This window comes from Electrophorus electricus, chromosome 3 (genome assembly GCF_041902795.1).
Source record: "Electrophorus electricus isolate QZ-2024a chromosome 3, ASM4190279v1, whole genome shotgun sequence".
Taxonomy (NCBI): Eukaryota; Metazoa; Chordata; class Actinopteri; order Gymnotiformes; family Gymnotidae; genus Electrophorus; species Electrophorus electricus.
The window spans coordinates 30149491-30166990 of record NC_137499.1 but is presented as its reverse complement, the minus strand read 5'-3'; the positions used below and the strand labels follow the sequence as shown (position 1 = coordinate 30166990).

The window sequence follows — 17500 nt, the reverse complement described above, 5'->3', positions numbered from 1 at the left end:
GCACATTTGCATACAAAGCCTATCAGAGAGTGCAAACATGTTACAGCACGTATCATTTTACAGTCAAAATAACTGCTGTTTTTGTGGTCTCCGCACTGAAAATTAAAATCAGTACTGTGCCTGGTTGATGGGTTTGCCACCATTCAGCCATCGTCCTCTTCGTTAACGAGGCCGTGGGGAGCTAAAGGGAAGGCACGGCTCCGAGCCCCAGACCTTTAGGGAGAGTGCTAGGTGCTGATGACAGTGGACACACACACCCCTGTACCAGCGAAGAGCCTTCTGACGAGGCCTGTGGAGGGAGGCCAGGGCCCTGACACAGCAGGAAAGAAGGACACGTTCAAAGTATGGTGGAAAGACGCAGGCAGGGAAGGAGGGAGGTGTGTGTGGTCTCGTCTGACCCGGATGCCCTGCGTGCGTTCTGGTGTTCTTTATGCGGTCTCACACACACACGCGCGCACGCGCACCCACTCCTTTCATTCACTCACTCTCCTCGTTTGCTTTCAGGCGCAGCAGAGGACTTAGCGGAGAGTAGAGGCACCTGAGGACGACCGGACAGAGGGAGGAGAACCACGGCCTGGTGAGTGAAGACCACTGAGGCACCGAGCGCCCACAGACCGCGCCATTAGCACGTCAATAGTTCGTAAAAGAACACTGTCTTTTGGCATTTCAAGACCTTTCAATGACAAAAGGATAACAGCATCACAGACTAGGGGCCTTTACTAAAACAATAACTGCTAACACAGTGGTTAACAAAAATGTTGGATTGAAGCAGCATCATGTGCAAACATGCCCAGGGGTAGGGGCGGGGTCCGCAGGGGGGGCTCCACACAGGGGCCCGAGAGAGGGCCACTGAGGGGGATGCAGTCCAACTGCTTACAGTGCATCAGGGCAGGTGTGGGCAGGGAAATTGCTATGGGTGTGTGTATGTGTGTGTGTGTGTGTGTGTGTGTGTGTGTGTGCGTGTGTGTGTGTGTGTGTGTGTGTGTGTGCTCCTGCAGTCAGGCCCTTTAGCACTTTGTAGTGGTCAAGAGTGTGTGTGTTGTCCACTATTGTATGGCCTACGGGGTTACTAAACTATAAAGCTCAGGTCCAGTGCTTGAGCTCTGCTCTCCTCCCCCCTGCAGCCGAAGCATTAATCCAGCTGTATATGGCAGTAGCACGGCCACTAATGACCCTACGACTCCTCTAACCCCTTACACTCACACACCAGGGCAGCAGGACACACACACACACAGCCACAGATATACAGATTTCTCCATATGCCCATTTCCTTATTTGAAGGCGCATAGCCCGGTCCTCGGCTCCGCATGCGTGTGGACAGTCTGGGTCTCGTCTTTAAGCTCAGCGTTTCATATCACCGCCAGAGCAGCGCGGCCTAAAACCACAGCACACAGGGACATCCTGCTCGTGTTTGTTTTAAGCTAAGCCTCTGAGTGTGCTCCTATATAAATATACACATGCACAAGCATTCCCTCAAACACACACACACAGCCTATGTTGTCGGATGTGAGCTGGTTGCTAAGCGAGTCCTCAGAAGCATTTGCGGTAAATCATAAACAGTTATTAAAACATGAGCATTAAAGGTGAGGGGGCGTGGGCTGGTGGGGTGGATCTGTGATGGATCCCGCTCATGCATGCACAGTGCTGCAGGACTGGCCCCTTCACCCAGACCACAACAAAGGGCTCATCCCAGCATGCTGACAGATGAGCGGCCATGACGGGACCCGTGGGACGGCACAAATTGAATTCCCGGCGCCCTTTAAAGTGCCAAGGCTGTGTGTTTAGCACATGGCGCGTGAGACTGGGTGGATGTTGGTGGCTTCCCATCATGCTCTGTAATGAGAGCACTGAAGTGCAAAGGCACAAACGCTGGTGGGTGGGTGTCAGCAGAGGGAGAGCGCCTCGCGCCGAGTGAGTCTATGGCGGGAAGCAGACTTGCTGTGAGGACTTCTTGGCCCGCACCCAATGAGAAGCGAGCGGGCAAATGCCGCATGTTTTATAGCATACAAGCCAAATCGAAAAGGATCGTGTTGTTCTGTTTGTCTTTCACCTGTGTTTGTACTTGCATGCGCGCGTGTGTTTCAAAGGAAAATGCCCCCTGGGCTGCTCGACTTGAAGGATCACAAACGGCAGAACGCAGGAAGCCAGTAAAACAGGTACGCCACCAATGGCCAGTCATAGTGCAAACCACATGACAATCGGCAAGCGTGAGGAAAGATGCTATGCCGTAAAAAGCTGTCACAAACTGCATGCACGCTCTATAATCATGAGCGCAGCAGTCACACGTCTGTGGTTAGTCCTACTTGCTGGTGCTACAGGACGTTTAGCAGGCAGGACGTTAGAGGAAGCGTGTGGCGAAGAGCACAAGAGTGACTGATAGCTGTGGGGTGGAGGGTACGGACAAAATCTAATGTGTAAAATCTAATATAAACTTGAAAGGGCATGAATTAGCATAATTACATTTGCATAAAGCCCTATTAGTGTTCCTTTGGTGTTAGTAATGTTGGTTTCTGAGTGTTCCTCTCTAAGCTGATATCTGTGCAGTACTGTGGCCTCTCCTCTTCTTTAAACTTTCAACCGCTGCACTTCTTGCTTACATCTTAATACCGCCCTCACCCGAGACTGATGAGAGGGACGTTCTTAGCAAACACTCCGGTAAGGAAAAGAGGAAGCCAGAAGTAAGGTTTATACACACAGATAGCTAAAGAAGTATGCAGGCGATCCAGTTACACCTGCGAGTTGCCCAGCGGCACGCGCACTGGTGTGTGCGTGCGTCTACTTCGCCACACAACAAAGATGAACATTGTCAGCGCAGCGCTAGCATATAGGTTTCAGCGGCTGGCGGTTGGCCCACTTTTATCAGCCCTCGTCCTGCTTGTCTGTGCTCGGTCTGCTGGGACGGAGCGGGGCGGCCGGCCCCTCTTGGCGGGCGACTGGCCGAGAAGAGCAGACCTGGCCTCGAGCCCTCGCCGCGGACGGCAGCGAGAAACGCAGCGGTACGTGTGAGGCGTTTGAGAATTCCTCTCATTCTCGCCATTCCTGTATGGAGAGACTCTGTGTGCATGCCTGTGTTCGGACTGGCGGAATGGACGAGAATGTGTTAATCACGCCGCACAGGTGACAGTGGCGTGCCTGAGTGAAGGAGGTTTTCTTACAGGTCTGGAATTTTCCAAACATTCCGGTCATGGGGGGTCTAGAGGTGGTAACTTGTGAAGTTGTGTCAGAGAGACGGAAAGGTATATTCCTGTCATCTTGCGGTACCCCCATAAGATGACCCGGGAGGGCTGTGGCGATGGCAACAAGGGTAAAATGATAAGAGTAGCTGGAATGAGGGCTGAAGTGTGTGCCTCTCTGCATATCAGCACGGCAGAACTGGGCGAGCCGGTCCAAACGCGTGCTCACACATACCGATGAATCACATGAGGAAAGAATGACGTGCACAAAGACAACGCACAAACACACGCGTACACACGTGCGTACTCCCTCTGTAATGATAAATGACCACGCGGGCGAGTCGGCTCGGCCTCCCCCGGCCGGCAGAAATGAAAATTCCAGGACGGTTGCCGGCTCTCTGCGGACGTTTGCATCATCTTTCCTGCTTGGCTGTTCCCTCCATCCTCCTGCTCGTGTTTAAGCGCCTGCAGCTGGAGCAGCTGCCGGCTCTGTACCATACTGTTGCACTGCATTTCCCTTCCCTCTGCGCTCTTCCGGCGTTCCGGCATGGGCTGTGAGCTTCCCTCTATGCATAAACCACTCCATCTTGGCCTTGGACTCGCAGCTCGAGCCCCACGAATTTTGCTGCACCTACTAGCACTAGCAGCTAATTCCCTGAAGCCAGACAGATGTGAGGAGTGGGAAAAACCGCGGGCACACAGGCATCTCTCCATACCCGTCGCGTTCTCAGTTAGCCGAGGAGAGACGCTAGGCAGGTCGAACATGGCTGCTTGCTGTCCCGCGTGGTTCGTGGTTAAGGGGTGACTTAAGGAGAGCAGGGTGGCCTCTGACCTTTGGGAGACCTCTGACCTTTGGTGCTTCTCTCCATAGATCTTAAACCTTTTGTAAAAGACAACTGTGTCCCTGCACTGAAGTGAGTTAAACTAATCTTGGGAGGAAATGTCTCAAATTGAATGCAGAACAACATTGACATTCTGTATTTGAGTTTTCTGAAAGGTATCACATGTGGAGCTAATCTAAATGAAGTATTCCTTAGTGTTGACTGATGTGGAGGGGAACGATAGTAGGGCTTTGTGTTAGAGATGGATCCCTGCACGCTGTCTCCCTGAGCTGGCTTCATTAAAGCAGACCACAGATAGACCCATGCTGAAGGAGGACCCAGAGCCAACCGTGTGTGTCTTTGCTGTCAGACTATTCAGAGGCGCAATGTCTGGCCTTTCCTAATCCCCCTGACAACAAAGGAGGAAAGAGACGTATCCTTAAGGCTTTTGAAAAGGCCCAGCTGTCCAAGAGTCCCTGTGTTCCTGAGGAGGGCCATGTGCAGCTCTTCCGCTCCACTCCGGGTGCCTCCCATCCCCGGAGCCCCGTCTGGCAGGGCCAGTGGCAGGCGTGCGACACACGCCACAGGTGTCGAGTTGCGGTGCACCCCGCAGGGAGAGAGCAGTGACATGCTCAGAGCACCTGCCTATGAAACCCTACCTGTGCATACCTGCAGCTAACGTGGCTACCCCCCACCCTCAACCCCCCGCTGTGTCGCCTAAGTGTAGCTCAAACAAAAGGGGAACGTGGGTTTGGCCCCTGCTGACATGCAGAGGTACAAAAGTGTTCCACTGACACCAGATGGGGGTTTAGACAACTAAACCCATTGCATGCTTTGTTGCCTTGTTATCAGGCGGCTTCAGAAGGGTGGACTGAGCTGGCAGGCTGAGATGGTTATCACCAGTGCAGCAAAGACATATCACATTCAGTGCGTTCATCTTAGGAGCGCTGGCCTTTAAAAAGCCTATTCAGATCCTCTGACTCTACAGCGGCCACTGCTACTGGCAACAGCCAATGTCCATCAAATATGATACCCTTTATGTGCAGTAGAAGCTGCTGACTTCAAACCACACCAAGACTTTACTTTCACAGCACAACATCCTCACACAGTTGAGGTCTGCTTTACAGAGCCACACGCTCCCACAGCCTTGTCTTTGTCTTCTCCACAGCACATGGTAAAATGGCGATGCCCTTACGTTGTCCTGGTGGCAGCTGCTTCAATCCCAGTCTTAAATGTTTATATAAAAAACATCACAAATGTTCAGTCTCCCAGGACAGCAAGAAGGAGACAACAGAAAAAGGGAGAGACTGACATCTGCTCCACATGCCTGCATTTTCGAAGTCAATTAAAAAACAACAACAAACAAAAAACCCATGGGCATCAATCACTCAAGAACAGAGATGGCTTTTCTTGTGCTTGGGCATAAGTGTATCAGATAAAGTGTTCACATAAAGTGCCTCTGCCCCCCATCCCATCCACTTCAAAGCTGCCAGGCTCTTAGATGCTCACTGACATGTGTGCCAGCCTTGATTTACAGTTGTTGCTTACTGCCACATGACCAATGGAATCTGGATCTTATGGCATGTTCACCTTTGAATGAGAGCAGAGGTGGAACAAAATATAAACTCGTTTCTGTCTAACAAGTCAAGTAACTGCCCAGACATGACCATCAGAAAGAGTGCAGCTGTCACTAAGGCATTTCACATCTGCGTGATGCCTGAAACCAATCCTCCAGGTTGCATTGTGGAATTCCTTCAGGTCCATACAGTACATTATTCACAGAGAACAGTCACCGACACACAGATGACCTACTATGCTTTGTTTCATTCCTCTCAGGCTGTAAAACATATGAGCATGGCCTCAATATTCAGAGATACACTGATCCTTTAAAGGCTTTACAGCAAAATCTAGATTTTATGTGGAAAACTGAACAAGTAACACCAGCAGTCAATAACAGTTTTGCTCCAAAGTTTCGCTCCAAATACCATAGTGTTACCTCAGTAAAACATATCTGACATTTCAACTCCCACAGCAGTTTCATAGTTAACATATCTGACATGGTTGAAGTTGTTGACAGTGAATTGTCGACAGCGAGATGTTGACAGCGAGATGTTGACAGCGTCTTTAAATCTTCCTTGTCTTAACTGTGCCCGTTTCTCCTGATCTCTCGCGCGTTCATGCTGCCATGGCGCTTTGTTTTACGGCCCTGCACTGTCATGTTGAAGGATGGTAGGGGGGTTGTGGTTGTGGTGGTGATGCATTGTGGGTAATGGGGCCCAGCTGTGGCCCAGAGGTGGGGGGAGGCAGTGGTCCTGGGGAGCTTTCAGATAGGGGTGCATCAGGGAGTCTGCTGTGGTCTTTCACTGGGACATTCTAGGGTACTCGCTCTAGGGTACCTAGGCTTTTCGGCAGTGGCGACATTCTTCACCCGGGGGACTAGTTGCCCAATAACAAAGAGCCATGCGTGGTTCGCTCACTCCTACCTCTCGCGTAAGGGCTAGCTTAGTGACCCTTTTCTAACCTCCCTTCACAGCCCTCCTTACACAGTCTGGACCCCCAGCTGTCTCTGCGCCCCATGTTCAGTGCCCAGGCCCTCTGGGGAATATAAGGACTCTTGACATGGCTCTTGTGACTCTAATTGCTATGGCCCACTTCACTTCACAAGAGTCAACTCCTGGTCTTGCTCACTTCCTCTGCTGCTGGCAAAGTCTTTCTTTTTTCTCTTTCCCTCATTCTTGTTTTTCTTTTACCTTCAGGTTTTCAAAAGAAAGCCAAGGAGATAAGGAGTGGAATCTTAAAAACAAAAAACAAAAAACAAAGAAAGATTCTTACAGCTCATCTTTGGTTTTCTCCTTTTGTACTCACCATGTCTCTCTGGTAAAAGCTTTATGCAAGATGGTTCCTGTATGACGGCAGCCCACCGCTTGAAACAGCAGCTCAGTTTCGGCAGTGAATATAGCTCTCTTAATAATATAGTGAAATTTATCCCAAGCTATGCAGAGGACCAGATGTTATAACAATAGTTTAATGATGAAAGGGAGAATAAAGTGAGACATCCTCTGTCTGGTTAGTCATTAGTTTGCTAAAATTCTGAAGCTGCCCTGAAAAGGACCCTTGGCACTTAGGAGAAATTATTATTAAGATAAGCCCTTCAAACTCAGCCACCGCACATCCCAAGAATGTTTAAACAGAGACGGTATGGGGGGAGACAGGAGGAAATTACAAAGCTGAAAGACTAAGCCAAATCTTGGCGCCTGGACCAAATGACAGCCTCATCACGTAGACCTGACAAGTCTACACTCCCTTTGTGCTTTGTCCCCCTGGCCCATAATGCACAGGCACTTAAGTTCAAACCCCTACAGTTAGAAGTCACTCAGCACAACTAGGGAAGGGAGATTTGAAGTCAATCCTAGGAGGTGGTCCTCATTTGGTGGACGATAAGAGGCTCTGGCTGCAACAAAAAGCAAGAGAAGGGGAGCTGAACTGCAAGGTAACGCAGGGGGTTATCTGGAATCAGCCTGAGCTCTGCCTCTAGACTGAGAATGGTTGTCTCTGCACTGAAAACGTTTCTGTCTGTGGACTGAGAATGACTCTTACTCTATACTGCTGATGTGGATGTCTCTCTTTACAAATATTAAATATAAGAGAGAAAGAAAAGAGGCAAGAAAACGAGGAAGTGTAAACAGAAAAAGGATGAAATCACTGTTTTCAAACAAAACACCCGGCCCGCTATCTTTTTTCAAGAACTCCCCCCTCAAGTTCCTTTGCCAGACACATGCCTCCATCCATCTGGGCCCTTCCCCTGATCCTGCATATTCTCAGAAGGTCCTGGGGGTCCTGCAACCCCCACTCTTTCCACCACCTTCTTCTACGTCTGAATTTCATCACTTCTGATAGGACAGAACGTCGCAGACGGGTGTCCCCACACACCAACCGCTGCACTCTATGGATCAAGAAGGATTCCGCCCAGGTCGAGCAGCCTTTTAAACGCTCGATCCGGGCCTCCCTGTGGTAAGCTGTGGTCAGAAATGGACCTTGCCCTCCAAACTAGGGCGCCATCATGGATGCTTTTTTGTTTCTGCTTCTCTGCTCACCTCCTCCAGCTTTCACTTTGTGCTCAGCTGGTCTTTCTCCTTTCTCACATTGCGCTGTTTTACCCTGCGGGTCGGCTACAGGAGAAGCAGCAGCCATCTTTTTCTCCAGCTGGGTCTGTTTTTGCCTTTTTCTCCCTCGCCTACACAAACTTCCTTGTGGCTTGAATCTCATTTCTTTGCACCGTTCCTTGAGCCAACACATTATGCTCTATTCCTTCCAAACAAGTGTTCGTATTCTCAACTGCTCTTGAAAGATGTCAACAGCTCTTAGTCATGTTCTACAGTGTTCATTTATAGAAGCTCTCCTCCCAAAATGGCATGCACGCAGTTGTCTCTACAAAGTAATAAAGTCAAATTAATTCAGTTGAGTAAATTCCCACGGTACTCAGAAAGCCAAGCAGCATAGGACAACAATGACCCATGCCCCTGGGAGACTAACTGACCGTAACGCAGTGTGTTCTGCTTGTTGTCTTATCTGCATTGTCTGGTTCCAATGTGAGTTTTCCAGCAGCACCTGCAATAAAACCAGTTAGGCAATAAAACTAATTAGGCTTCCTGCGCTTCATAGGTCACTGACCACAGATCAGCAGTTTCTCTGCCCATGTGTTGGTTATCAGAATTCCTATGGTAATTTATTACTCTAGTAAAGTGTCTTTGCGTGAGTGGCAATTTGGTACATGAGATTTGATCGATAGTGACTTGCACCATTCTTGCAATGACCCTGAAAAGTCATTAAGATCTCAACGATCAACATCATTCCTTGACTGTGGCAGGCATGCATTTAAAAACGGACCCACTCCACCAGAATGATACCACCTCAGACCTTGTAAGGCCTGGGACTCCAGCCCCAGGGGATACTGGGTGATACCCTAACACACTGGGCTGGCCTCCCTCTGACCCTTTGCTCTTTATTTGATCTCCTTCCTTGGCCATGACGTTTCAGGCATTTCCTTTAGTCCCATGTCCAGGAGAAGCATTATTAAATGGTAACAGGCAGATTGTCAAAAAAAACACCAGAGGCCATGTGTAAGAGTCTTTGACAGTTTGGCAGTCGCCCACAATTTTTGTTTGGGCATACTTGCAACTAAACCTGCTTTCAGAGGAGAAAGGTTACATCACTGCCGGTGAATTAAGGCTAAGGAGACACAGAAAGCAAAATGCCCAAACTGGCTCTGTTCCTTTTGGACATCCTTCTTGGTAGTTGAGCTATGATCCACTACTGCCGTTCAACTTGTCTATTTAGAACGTGACTCATGGGACCTGATCTCCTCAGGTAACCTCCAGTGCTAAGAGGCATTACAGCAGTGAACACATTAATGCCGTACTTCCTTTTGCAAGTACATGGGCCTGATATCAGAGTCTAACAGAAGCTACTAGATGAACTGTGGGAATAGGCTTGGATATAAGATAATACAAGTGAAAGGTCTTGACAATACTTAGACTTTAGCAAAAACCCTGACTGTTGTCTTGTTATTGCAGCTTGACATGATAAATTTAGACAAAACAAATAAAGTTATTTTTCTTTCTTAGGTTAATCACAGAGACAAACCACAAACTATTCAAAAGGAATTGTTCAACGACTGCAGAGGTTGTAAGAAACAAACAAACAAACAGAATCAGTGGATTATATTATTCTAAATGATTAATGGGCCTGAGGGTTTAAGGTGTGCTAGTCAGTGACAGAGGGAGAAGCAAAGATGAAGCCATGAGAGAGCTGGAGGTTTTCACCAAGGTTGAAACCTTTATAACCATCCCCTTAAACAGCTCCCACAGCACAGAATGCACTTTAATAGCATGCTGGGGAAACTAAACCTGGCAAACAGTTTACCCTCCTAACAGAAACCAGGTAAGGTGTCAAATAACTACCAAAATGCATTTGCATCTACAGGTGTCTCTCTAATAAGACCACACTGACCCCAAAGTATTTAAGTGTCAAAAGTTTCCATTACAGCAGTGTGTGAAATATGCCTTTACACGTATTCCTCATTAACATCAGTCAGTAATAAAGGAAACAAAGAACGAAAACACCAGAAAATAAATCAGAAATCAGGCCATTTTGCCTTCATGACATGTTTTCAAAGGGCTGAAAATTATGGTTCTCGGGTTGTCTGAGTACTCTCCAATAAAAGAGAGCTTCACCTCAAAATGAACTTCAGATTTAAACCCCCACCACACACACCCACACGCACAGTCCTGAGAGATAAGGAACAGTCTCCTCTGTACATTTCAAATCTACTAACTCTCATGATTAATCTCCTACTAAAGAATGATGAACGGCTTCCTTAGCGCAGCTCAGCTGGCGTCTTTTCTTGGCTGAATCTTAAATTCTGACTGTCTCTTTCTCTCTTCCAATGTCCATGATTATGGTCATGTCTGGTTTGAGCACAGGTGAGCCCAGTGATTTCATTTCAACATTGCTGACTGCAGACCTTTTTTTCCTGAGCAGTGTTTTCTCCACGTTTCTGGGTATGGGTTATTTTGTGACTCTGACAGTAATCTGGGTCTAGTATTTAACCTATACTATTAGAACAACAGATATAACAATAAAGACGCACATTCTTCACACTTCTTTGCACGTTACCAGTTCTGCATATCATGACGTTGACAGTTGATTCAGCTTTGTGTTGGTTTTTTGTATAATACGCTTCTGAAATGTGTAGAATAAGTGACAGTCCATGTAAAGTTGAAAACAGCACTCAGGCATCCACACTATTGTACTCTACAGTATCATCTTATGTTGACACAAATAACATGGGAAGAGGGTCACAGTCATTGTGAAAAGTCCCTGCAGGCCCAGAGATAACCAGCACTACCTCCTGCTCATGGAATTACAAGTCACCATTTAATTACTCAGTTTACTTGGTTTGTGTTGCAGCGGTAGACCGTGTATCTAGCTACATAATAAAGGTTTTTAAAGAGACTGATCCTAAAGAGATTTTGAAGAGATGGAAAAAGACATGTATGTTAAATGTAAGCATTAAACATGATTCTCACTCTAAAGAATAAAGAACAATGTTTGGTCTTGCTAACAGCAAATTAGTTTATTAGTGTTTATGATAACCTTCGCCCATATTTTGTGCATAAATACATATGTCAGTGCTCTACAAAATATAGGTGCTTGAACCTGAGTCTTGCTGCATCATAACTCAGAGTGCAGCCTAGTATTTATTAGGTGAGCATTTACAGGTCATTTACGTGATCGTGTCTTTTTATTTATTTCAGGCTCTAAGGGGTGTGTGAGAGCAGCGACATGAAGCCCCTTCTGCTGTCCCTGCTTGTCTGCATCCTCCTGCCACCTTTCGCCCTTGCCAGCTTCTGCCCCAAGGACTGCGCTTGTACCAGCCCAGACTCCATTATCTGTTTCCAGCGCCGAGCCGCGACCATGCCGTCCGGTGTGCCGCCGCTGACCAAAAACCTCTATGTCTTCCAGAATGGCATTGAGAGCCTGCACCGGGATGAATTCATCGGGCTGGAGAACCTGGAGTTGCTAGACTTAAGTCAGAACAAGATAACTCAGCTGCCAAATCACGTGTTTGAGACGCTCACTTCCCTCCGCAACCTGGACCTCTCGTCTAACCAAATTAATCACATTTCCCAGGATAGCTTTGCCGGCCTGGAATTGCTGGAGAGGCTATATCTGTATAACAATGCCATAACAAGCATCCACCCTGCCGCCTTTGATGGTCTGGAGCAGCTGCTTGAGCTAAAATTGCAGGGGAACAAGCTGACCATGTTGCCTCCTCTCAAAATGCCCCGCCTGCTCCTGCTAGACCTGCGGTTGAATATGATTCCTTCCCCAGGGCCAACTGACCTTCAGACCCCAAAACTGGAGTCACTGAAGCTGGGTGGACTAGGGATAAAGAACCTGAATGAGGAACTCCTGGGTAGCTTCAAGAACCTGCATGAGCTGGACATCTCGAACAACCAGCTAAATGCTTTTCCTCCTATACTGCGGGAAGCAAGAGGCCTGGTCATACTCAGTATGGCTGGTAATCCCATGGGTCCTCTGAGGTGGGAAGACTTTGGGTACCTGGCAGAGCTCCAGGAGCTGGACATCAGCAACCTCAGTTTGCAGAGCCTGCCGGAGAGCATGACTCAGCTTTTCCCTAACCTCAAGAGACTTACTGTTGCAGAGAACCCATTTAACTGCCTCTGCACGATGGCTTGGTTTCCCAGCTGGCTGTGGGACCAACAGATCCAGCTGGGCAGGACAGAGGAGACACGCTGTCATTTTCCACCACGGAATGCAGGAGAGGTTCTGGAGAGACTGAAGCATCGGGACTTCGGATGCCCCACAACTACCACCATCACTACCAGCACGCTTAAGACCACCACACAGGCCCCTGCCTTGATCACCACTGTGCACAGTACGACACACGCCACTCCCCTTCTCAAGCCTAGCGATGACCCATTGATGGAGGCTGGCAGTGACCTGCCACCACTAGTCCCAGCTTCCCCCAGCAGCATTACAGACTTAGATGTGAGGTTTAGCTTGTGTCTGTCTAACATCTGCTTAAACGGAGGCACGTGTTGGGTGGACCGTCAAGGTCACCATGAGTGCACTTGTCCACGTGGGACATCAGGGAAATACTGCCAGAACGAAGATGACCCGCCTCCATCTGAGGATGTCACTACAGCAACAGTTACTATGGAGCCAGAGATCATTGCTCAGATCGTGAAGAGCTCATCTATACTGCTGGACCTCCATCGCTACATTGAGATGCGGCCATACATCCGGGGGGTCAGGCTGACCTACAGAAACCTCTCGGGGGCAGATAAACGCCCCAAGCAGCTCAATATACCAGCCTCTTACCCGGAGTATACGCTGCGCGGACTCCAACCCAATTCCACGTACTCCGTGTGCGCTAGTCCGCTGGGTGAACCCAGTGATGTGGACAGCATGTGCACAGAGGTGCGGACTTCCAGCCAGCAGGCCGCCACCGCACGAATGGAGGACCGACAGCTCACCACGACGCTCGTGCCAGCAGTGGCTATTCTTCTCCTGTTGGTGCTGGTAGCTGTTGCTGTGGGTGTGGCTTGCTACATGCACAGGAAACGAACACATCTAGAACTGGAGTGTAACCATTCACAGCTGGAGTTGGAGGGGGTTAAGGCGGGCTTGGACAATGGGACCCTCCCCCAAAAACAGTCCGAGAGTTTGTTCACTCCATCAGTTGTGCAGAATGGTGCACTGGACTACGAGGTGCAGCTCATGCAGGAGCACAACACTGCTAACAACAACACAAACTCTTTAAAGCCATCTTACTTTTGATATCGGAGGCTGTTTTATTTTAATGCGTAAACTACATGGCTCTTTTTAATAAAACAGGTCAAATGTCTATATGCCTACTCGAAGGGGACAAACCAGCAAGTCAGTCCTTAATTAGGGGAAAAAAAAAGTCTTTTTTATACCCCTTTATGTGCCTTCAGTCACATCAGTTGTAACCACAACTGACTGACCCCGATTATTCAGCACAACATAGCGTGAACTGTGAACCCTCTAATGAATATAATCAGTTTGGAAACCTTAAAAGCATTGGAAGGACTCTGATGCATGTTATCAGAATTTAAAAGACCAAGTCGTGTCTCCCTAGTGAATACATCCTCCAGCTCTATCTGACCTGTGCCTCTCGATGCATTACGCAGCTTTATATGGGACATACTGAGACTGCCGCGAAACAGCTATCCCCAAATTAAAAACTGAACAAATTTTAGGCAACGTTTTGCTGTGTAGCACCTGCGTGACAGTCAAGAGGCGTTACTTGCTGTGAGCAAATGTCCAACATCAGCGCTGGAAAATGAACTGTGGACTGCTTCCCTCGTCCACCGGCTAAGGCTGGGCAGGCTTGTGCTAGTGAGACATGAAGTCAGCACTTCTGTGTGAGCTTGTATATTTTGTTACTGTATTACTATTTTTGTCTGTATTTTATACACACATCACTGTTGTCAGGCCTCTTTCCTTCACTTCTTGCTACTAATAAGCAGGAAAAAACCAAGAGATTAAGACCTTTGAAGATTAAAACTCGAATGTACCGCCAAGTCAGTAAAAGGCTTTACCCTACAAATGTCAGACAGTCTTAAGTGGTTGAAGGTCTGTGCAGCCTTGAAACTAAATCTCCTTCACTCTTTGGTCTCCTTCACACATAGGGGAGGTTCAGCTCATCAGGATAACCGAAGTTCCAAAAGTAAACTCAAATTCCCACTGAAGCATGATACACTTAGCATTGCTTCAGACACGTAGCCATATGAAGTACTTCAAACCACACGTAAAAGCAAACCAGAAACTTTGCCTTAAAGCCTTTTTTACGGCTTCGTTTATCATTTATTTCCCCTGGGCACTGCACTCGTACTATAGCACGGGTAGGAAAGTACGTGAATACTTTTCCTACAGGTAAAATTAACCTCTCCACCATTAAGCAGTTGTCTAGCCAAGCTTTGCTCATATGTTTCAAATGCTCATAGTCAAGATTTAGCAAGGGAACGGCATGCTCTGCTGAGTCCTGTCACTGAGCTAAGGCGCTATGTGAAGTGAGGGAGAAAAAGAAGAATTTATGCAATCAAGATTTACACAACATTCCCCAAGCTTAAGCCAACGTCTCAAACGAGAATCAGAACGATGCGGTACGCAGCTACACATCAAGACTATCGGCCAATACCTGAACAAACACAGCATCATGCATGCCACCCAGTACGTATCACCAGACACAAAAGCGTTTTAAACTGGGCAAACCCCCACATCAATACACCACATCTGTTTAGCAAAAGATTGTGCACAACAGTCAAGAGGCTTAGTATAAGCCCTGCGATTTGGGCTGAGGGAAAAGCCGCAGTCGCGGACGTCATCATTCTTAACCCTCGCTTAGCTTCCCTGTGAGCCTCAGGGAGAAGGCAGACAGTGTGCCCTTTGGCCTCTGTGAGGAACTCTATTACTGTTTCAGCACTTGGTCAATTAAGCTTTAGACAATCATGGCAATGCCCGCTTTTGAAAACACAGCCTTGTCCAACACGCCGTCTGAATGGCACAGTTATCAGTGGGTGGGAGCATCCTAACTGGAACATGAGTGTTAACGGTTTGAAGCATTGGAAATATTCCTGAATATTTTCGATATGTTTGTGACTATTTTTCCCTGTTAATTTTGGGAAATTCTTTTTTGTGTGTCCTGTCTATTCAGAAGTATGTATATTTGTAACTTGCAAATGTTTAAATAAATCAGCACAAAAAACTAAAACTAAAAAGCCATAAATTAACATGTGTATTGTTCTCAGTAAGACTACCTGAACATGAGTAAACTGCCTCTCACTGTCTGAATCTTTAAAAAAGCCACAAACTGACTCATAGTTTTGTATATTTGTTTTTTGCTCTCTAACCGTCAAGTTCTGGGCTTTTAAAGCTGTTTTACTGAGAGAGCTAGCCTCCGCACTAGCCTTTTAAAGCTGTTTTACTGAGAGAGCTAGCCTCCGCACTAGCCTTCCGCGCTGGGCTAGTGAGAGTACCACCCGCAGCAAACTTTTACGACACTGTTTAGGATTTAGAGTGAGGTATCAGCCTTCTGATTTATGGGGAAAAACCTGAGGTCAATGGAAGAAAGTGATGGGAAACACATGCCCAAATATAATAAGCATATTCTCTCACACACACACACACACACCCTTCACCACTCCTGTGTGTAACTCACTACAATTTTGAATATGTATTTACATATTTATTTTTTGCATATTTATAACTGATAACTGACCACCCACACATTAAGAGCTGGCAGGAGCAAAATAGAGAAGCTTAATGGACTGCATATGCATGTACGCACACATGCACGCACACGCACGCACGCACACACACACGCACGCACGCACACACACATGCATGCACAAGCACACAAAGAACCACTTCCTAGGGTTGGCAGAGATACAACAATCCAGCTGCAAACTGCTGTTGTTCAAACATCTTAACAACACAAACACATAAAACAGGTCACTGCTGTCCAACAGACAAAAAAAAAAAGATTTCCATTTGTTAGCAGGAGACCAACCATGTCATACAAATAATACACATATAAACACACGCTCAGACCCCCCCCCCACACACACACCGTTTAGACTGCGCTCCTTCCTCTACTCTCCACTCGTCCCACTCACCTTCCTTACAATCAATTGTCTCATTACTTCCAACCTTTCCAAACCTGCTGACAACAGAGGCCTGTAATAACTGGACCTACAGATAACTGGGCATGGCTAGTGGAATGAAGCCATGGTGAGAATTAAACCCCTGTTACGCAACCACATCAATCCCAGCCGGCCCCCAAAACACTGGCCGCTGTGTGTGGACGGTGGGCAGGTAGCTGAGCGTGCGTGCGCGCGTGCATTTCTCTCCTCTCTCGCACTCAGTGAAACAGCCATTCTTTATTCTGAGAACTGAAGAGCCCAGGCCCTCTGGCGCCGTTCCAAACCCACTACTCAAGCTGAGCTCCTCAAAGAGCTATTGTAGCCATGTGGACTGCCATTTTTATAGAGAAATTATCTTCCAAAAATTCCACCAAAAATTACTGCTGAGTAAATATTTTTCCTGCTCATTATTTTGTCTCTCTCTCTCTCTCTCTCTCTCTCTCTCATTTTTTTTCTTTTAACCGGTTTTGCTTCCAAATTTTAGTTTGGGGTGCCGGGGGTGGTGGTACGGAGGGCTGTGATGCTGTGTTAAAACACAGGGTGACAACAGTCATCGCCCTCTTAGAATTTCTTCCGTCCTTTGTTTGAGGACTTTGGTTCTTGATATATTTCAATGCTGTATCTGACTCCTTTGGTTTTATACTGTGTGTATATATATGTGTGTGTGTGTGTGTGTGTGTGTGTGTGTGTGTGAGTGTGAGTGTGTATAAAAGAGCAGTGCTAGGACTACCCAAAACGTAAGTGTAGTCAAAATACAGCTACAGACCATGCCAAAAGAGTTGAAAAGAAAGGTTCTTAATGAGGAAAAGAAGGATTCAATTGTAGCTTTACTGGCAGAGGGATACAGTGAGCGTTACGTTGCTTCTATCTTGAAGATTTCGAAAACTACGGTTTGTAAGAAAAAGGTCAAGCAGCAAAAACATTTCAGACAACAAGGGCTACAGACTGGCAGAGATCGAAAACGACGCTCTACCAACCGTGGTAATCGCCACCTCATTTAAATGTCACTTAACAACCGTAAAATGACATCAGGTGACCTACAAAAAGAATGGCATGCAACAGCTGGGGTGAATTGCACAGAGAGACAGTTCGAAACAGGCTTCTGGAGGCAGGGCTGAAGTCATGCAAAGCTAGAAAAAAGCCCTTCATCAATGAGAAGCAAAGAAGAGCCAGACTGAAGTTTGCAAAAGACCATAAGGATTAGTCAGTAGAGGACTGGAGTAAGGTCATCTTCTCTGATGAGTGCAATTTT

The 17500-nt window shown here is 47.3% G+C and overlaps 2 protein-coding genes across 4 annotated transcripts in view; one reads left to right on the top strand and one right to left on the bottom strand.

The window, feature by feature from the left end:
* coro7 (coronin 7) overlaps positions 1–17500 on the bottom strand; it is a 105583-nt gene that overhangs the window by 35433 nt on the left and 52650 nt on the right. The window lies entirely within an intron of this gene.
* vasnb (vasorin b) overlaps positions 1–17500 on the top strand; it is a 24525-nt gene that overhangs the window by 6787 nt on the left and 238 nt on the right. The window contains exons 2-3 of the mRNA XM_027009130.3: positions 505–577; positions 11311–17500. The exon at positions 11311–17500 is cut by the window's right edge and continues 238 nt beyond it. Of these exons, the coding sequence (XP_026864931.2) occupies positions 11339–13360 (2022 nt within the window). The 5' untranslated portion in view covers positions 505–577; positions 11311–11338 and the 3' untranslated portion in view covers positions 13361–17500. The remainder of the gene's footprint in view (positions 1–504; positions 578–11310) is intronic.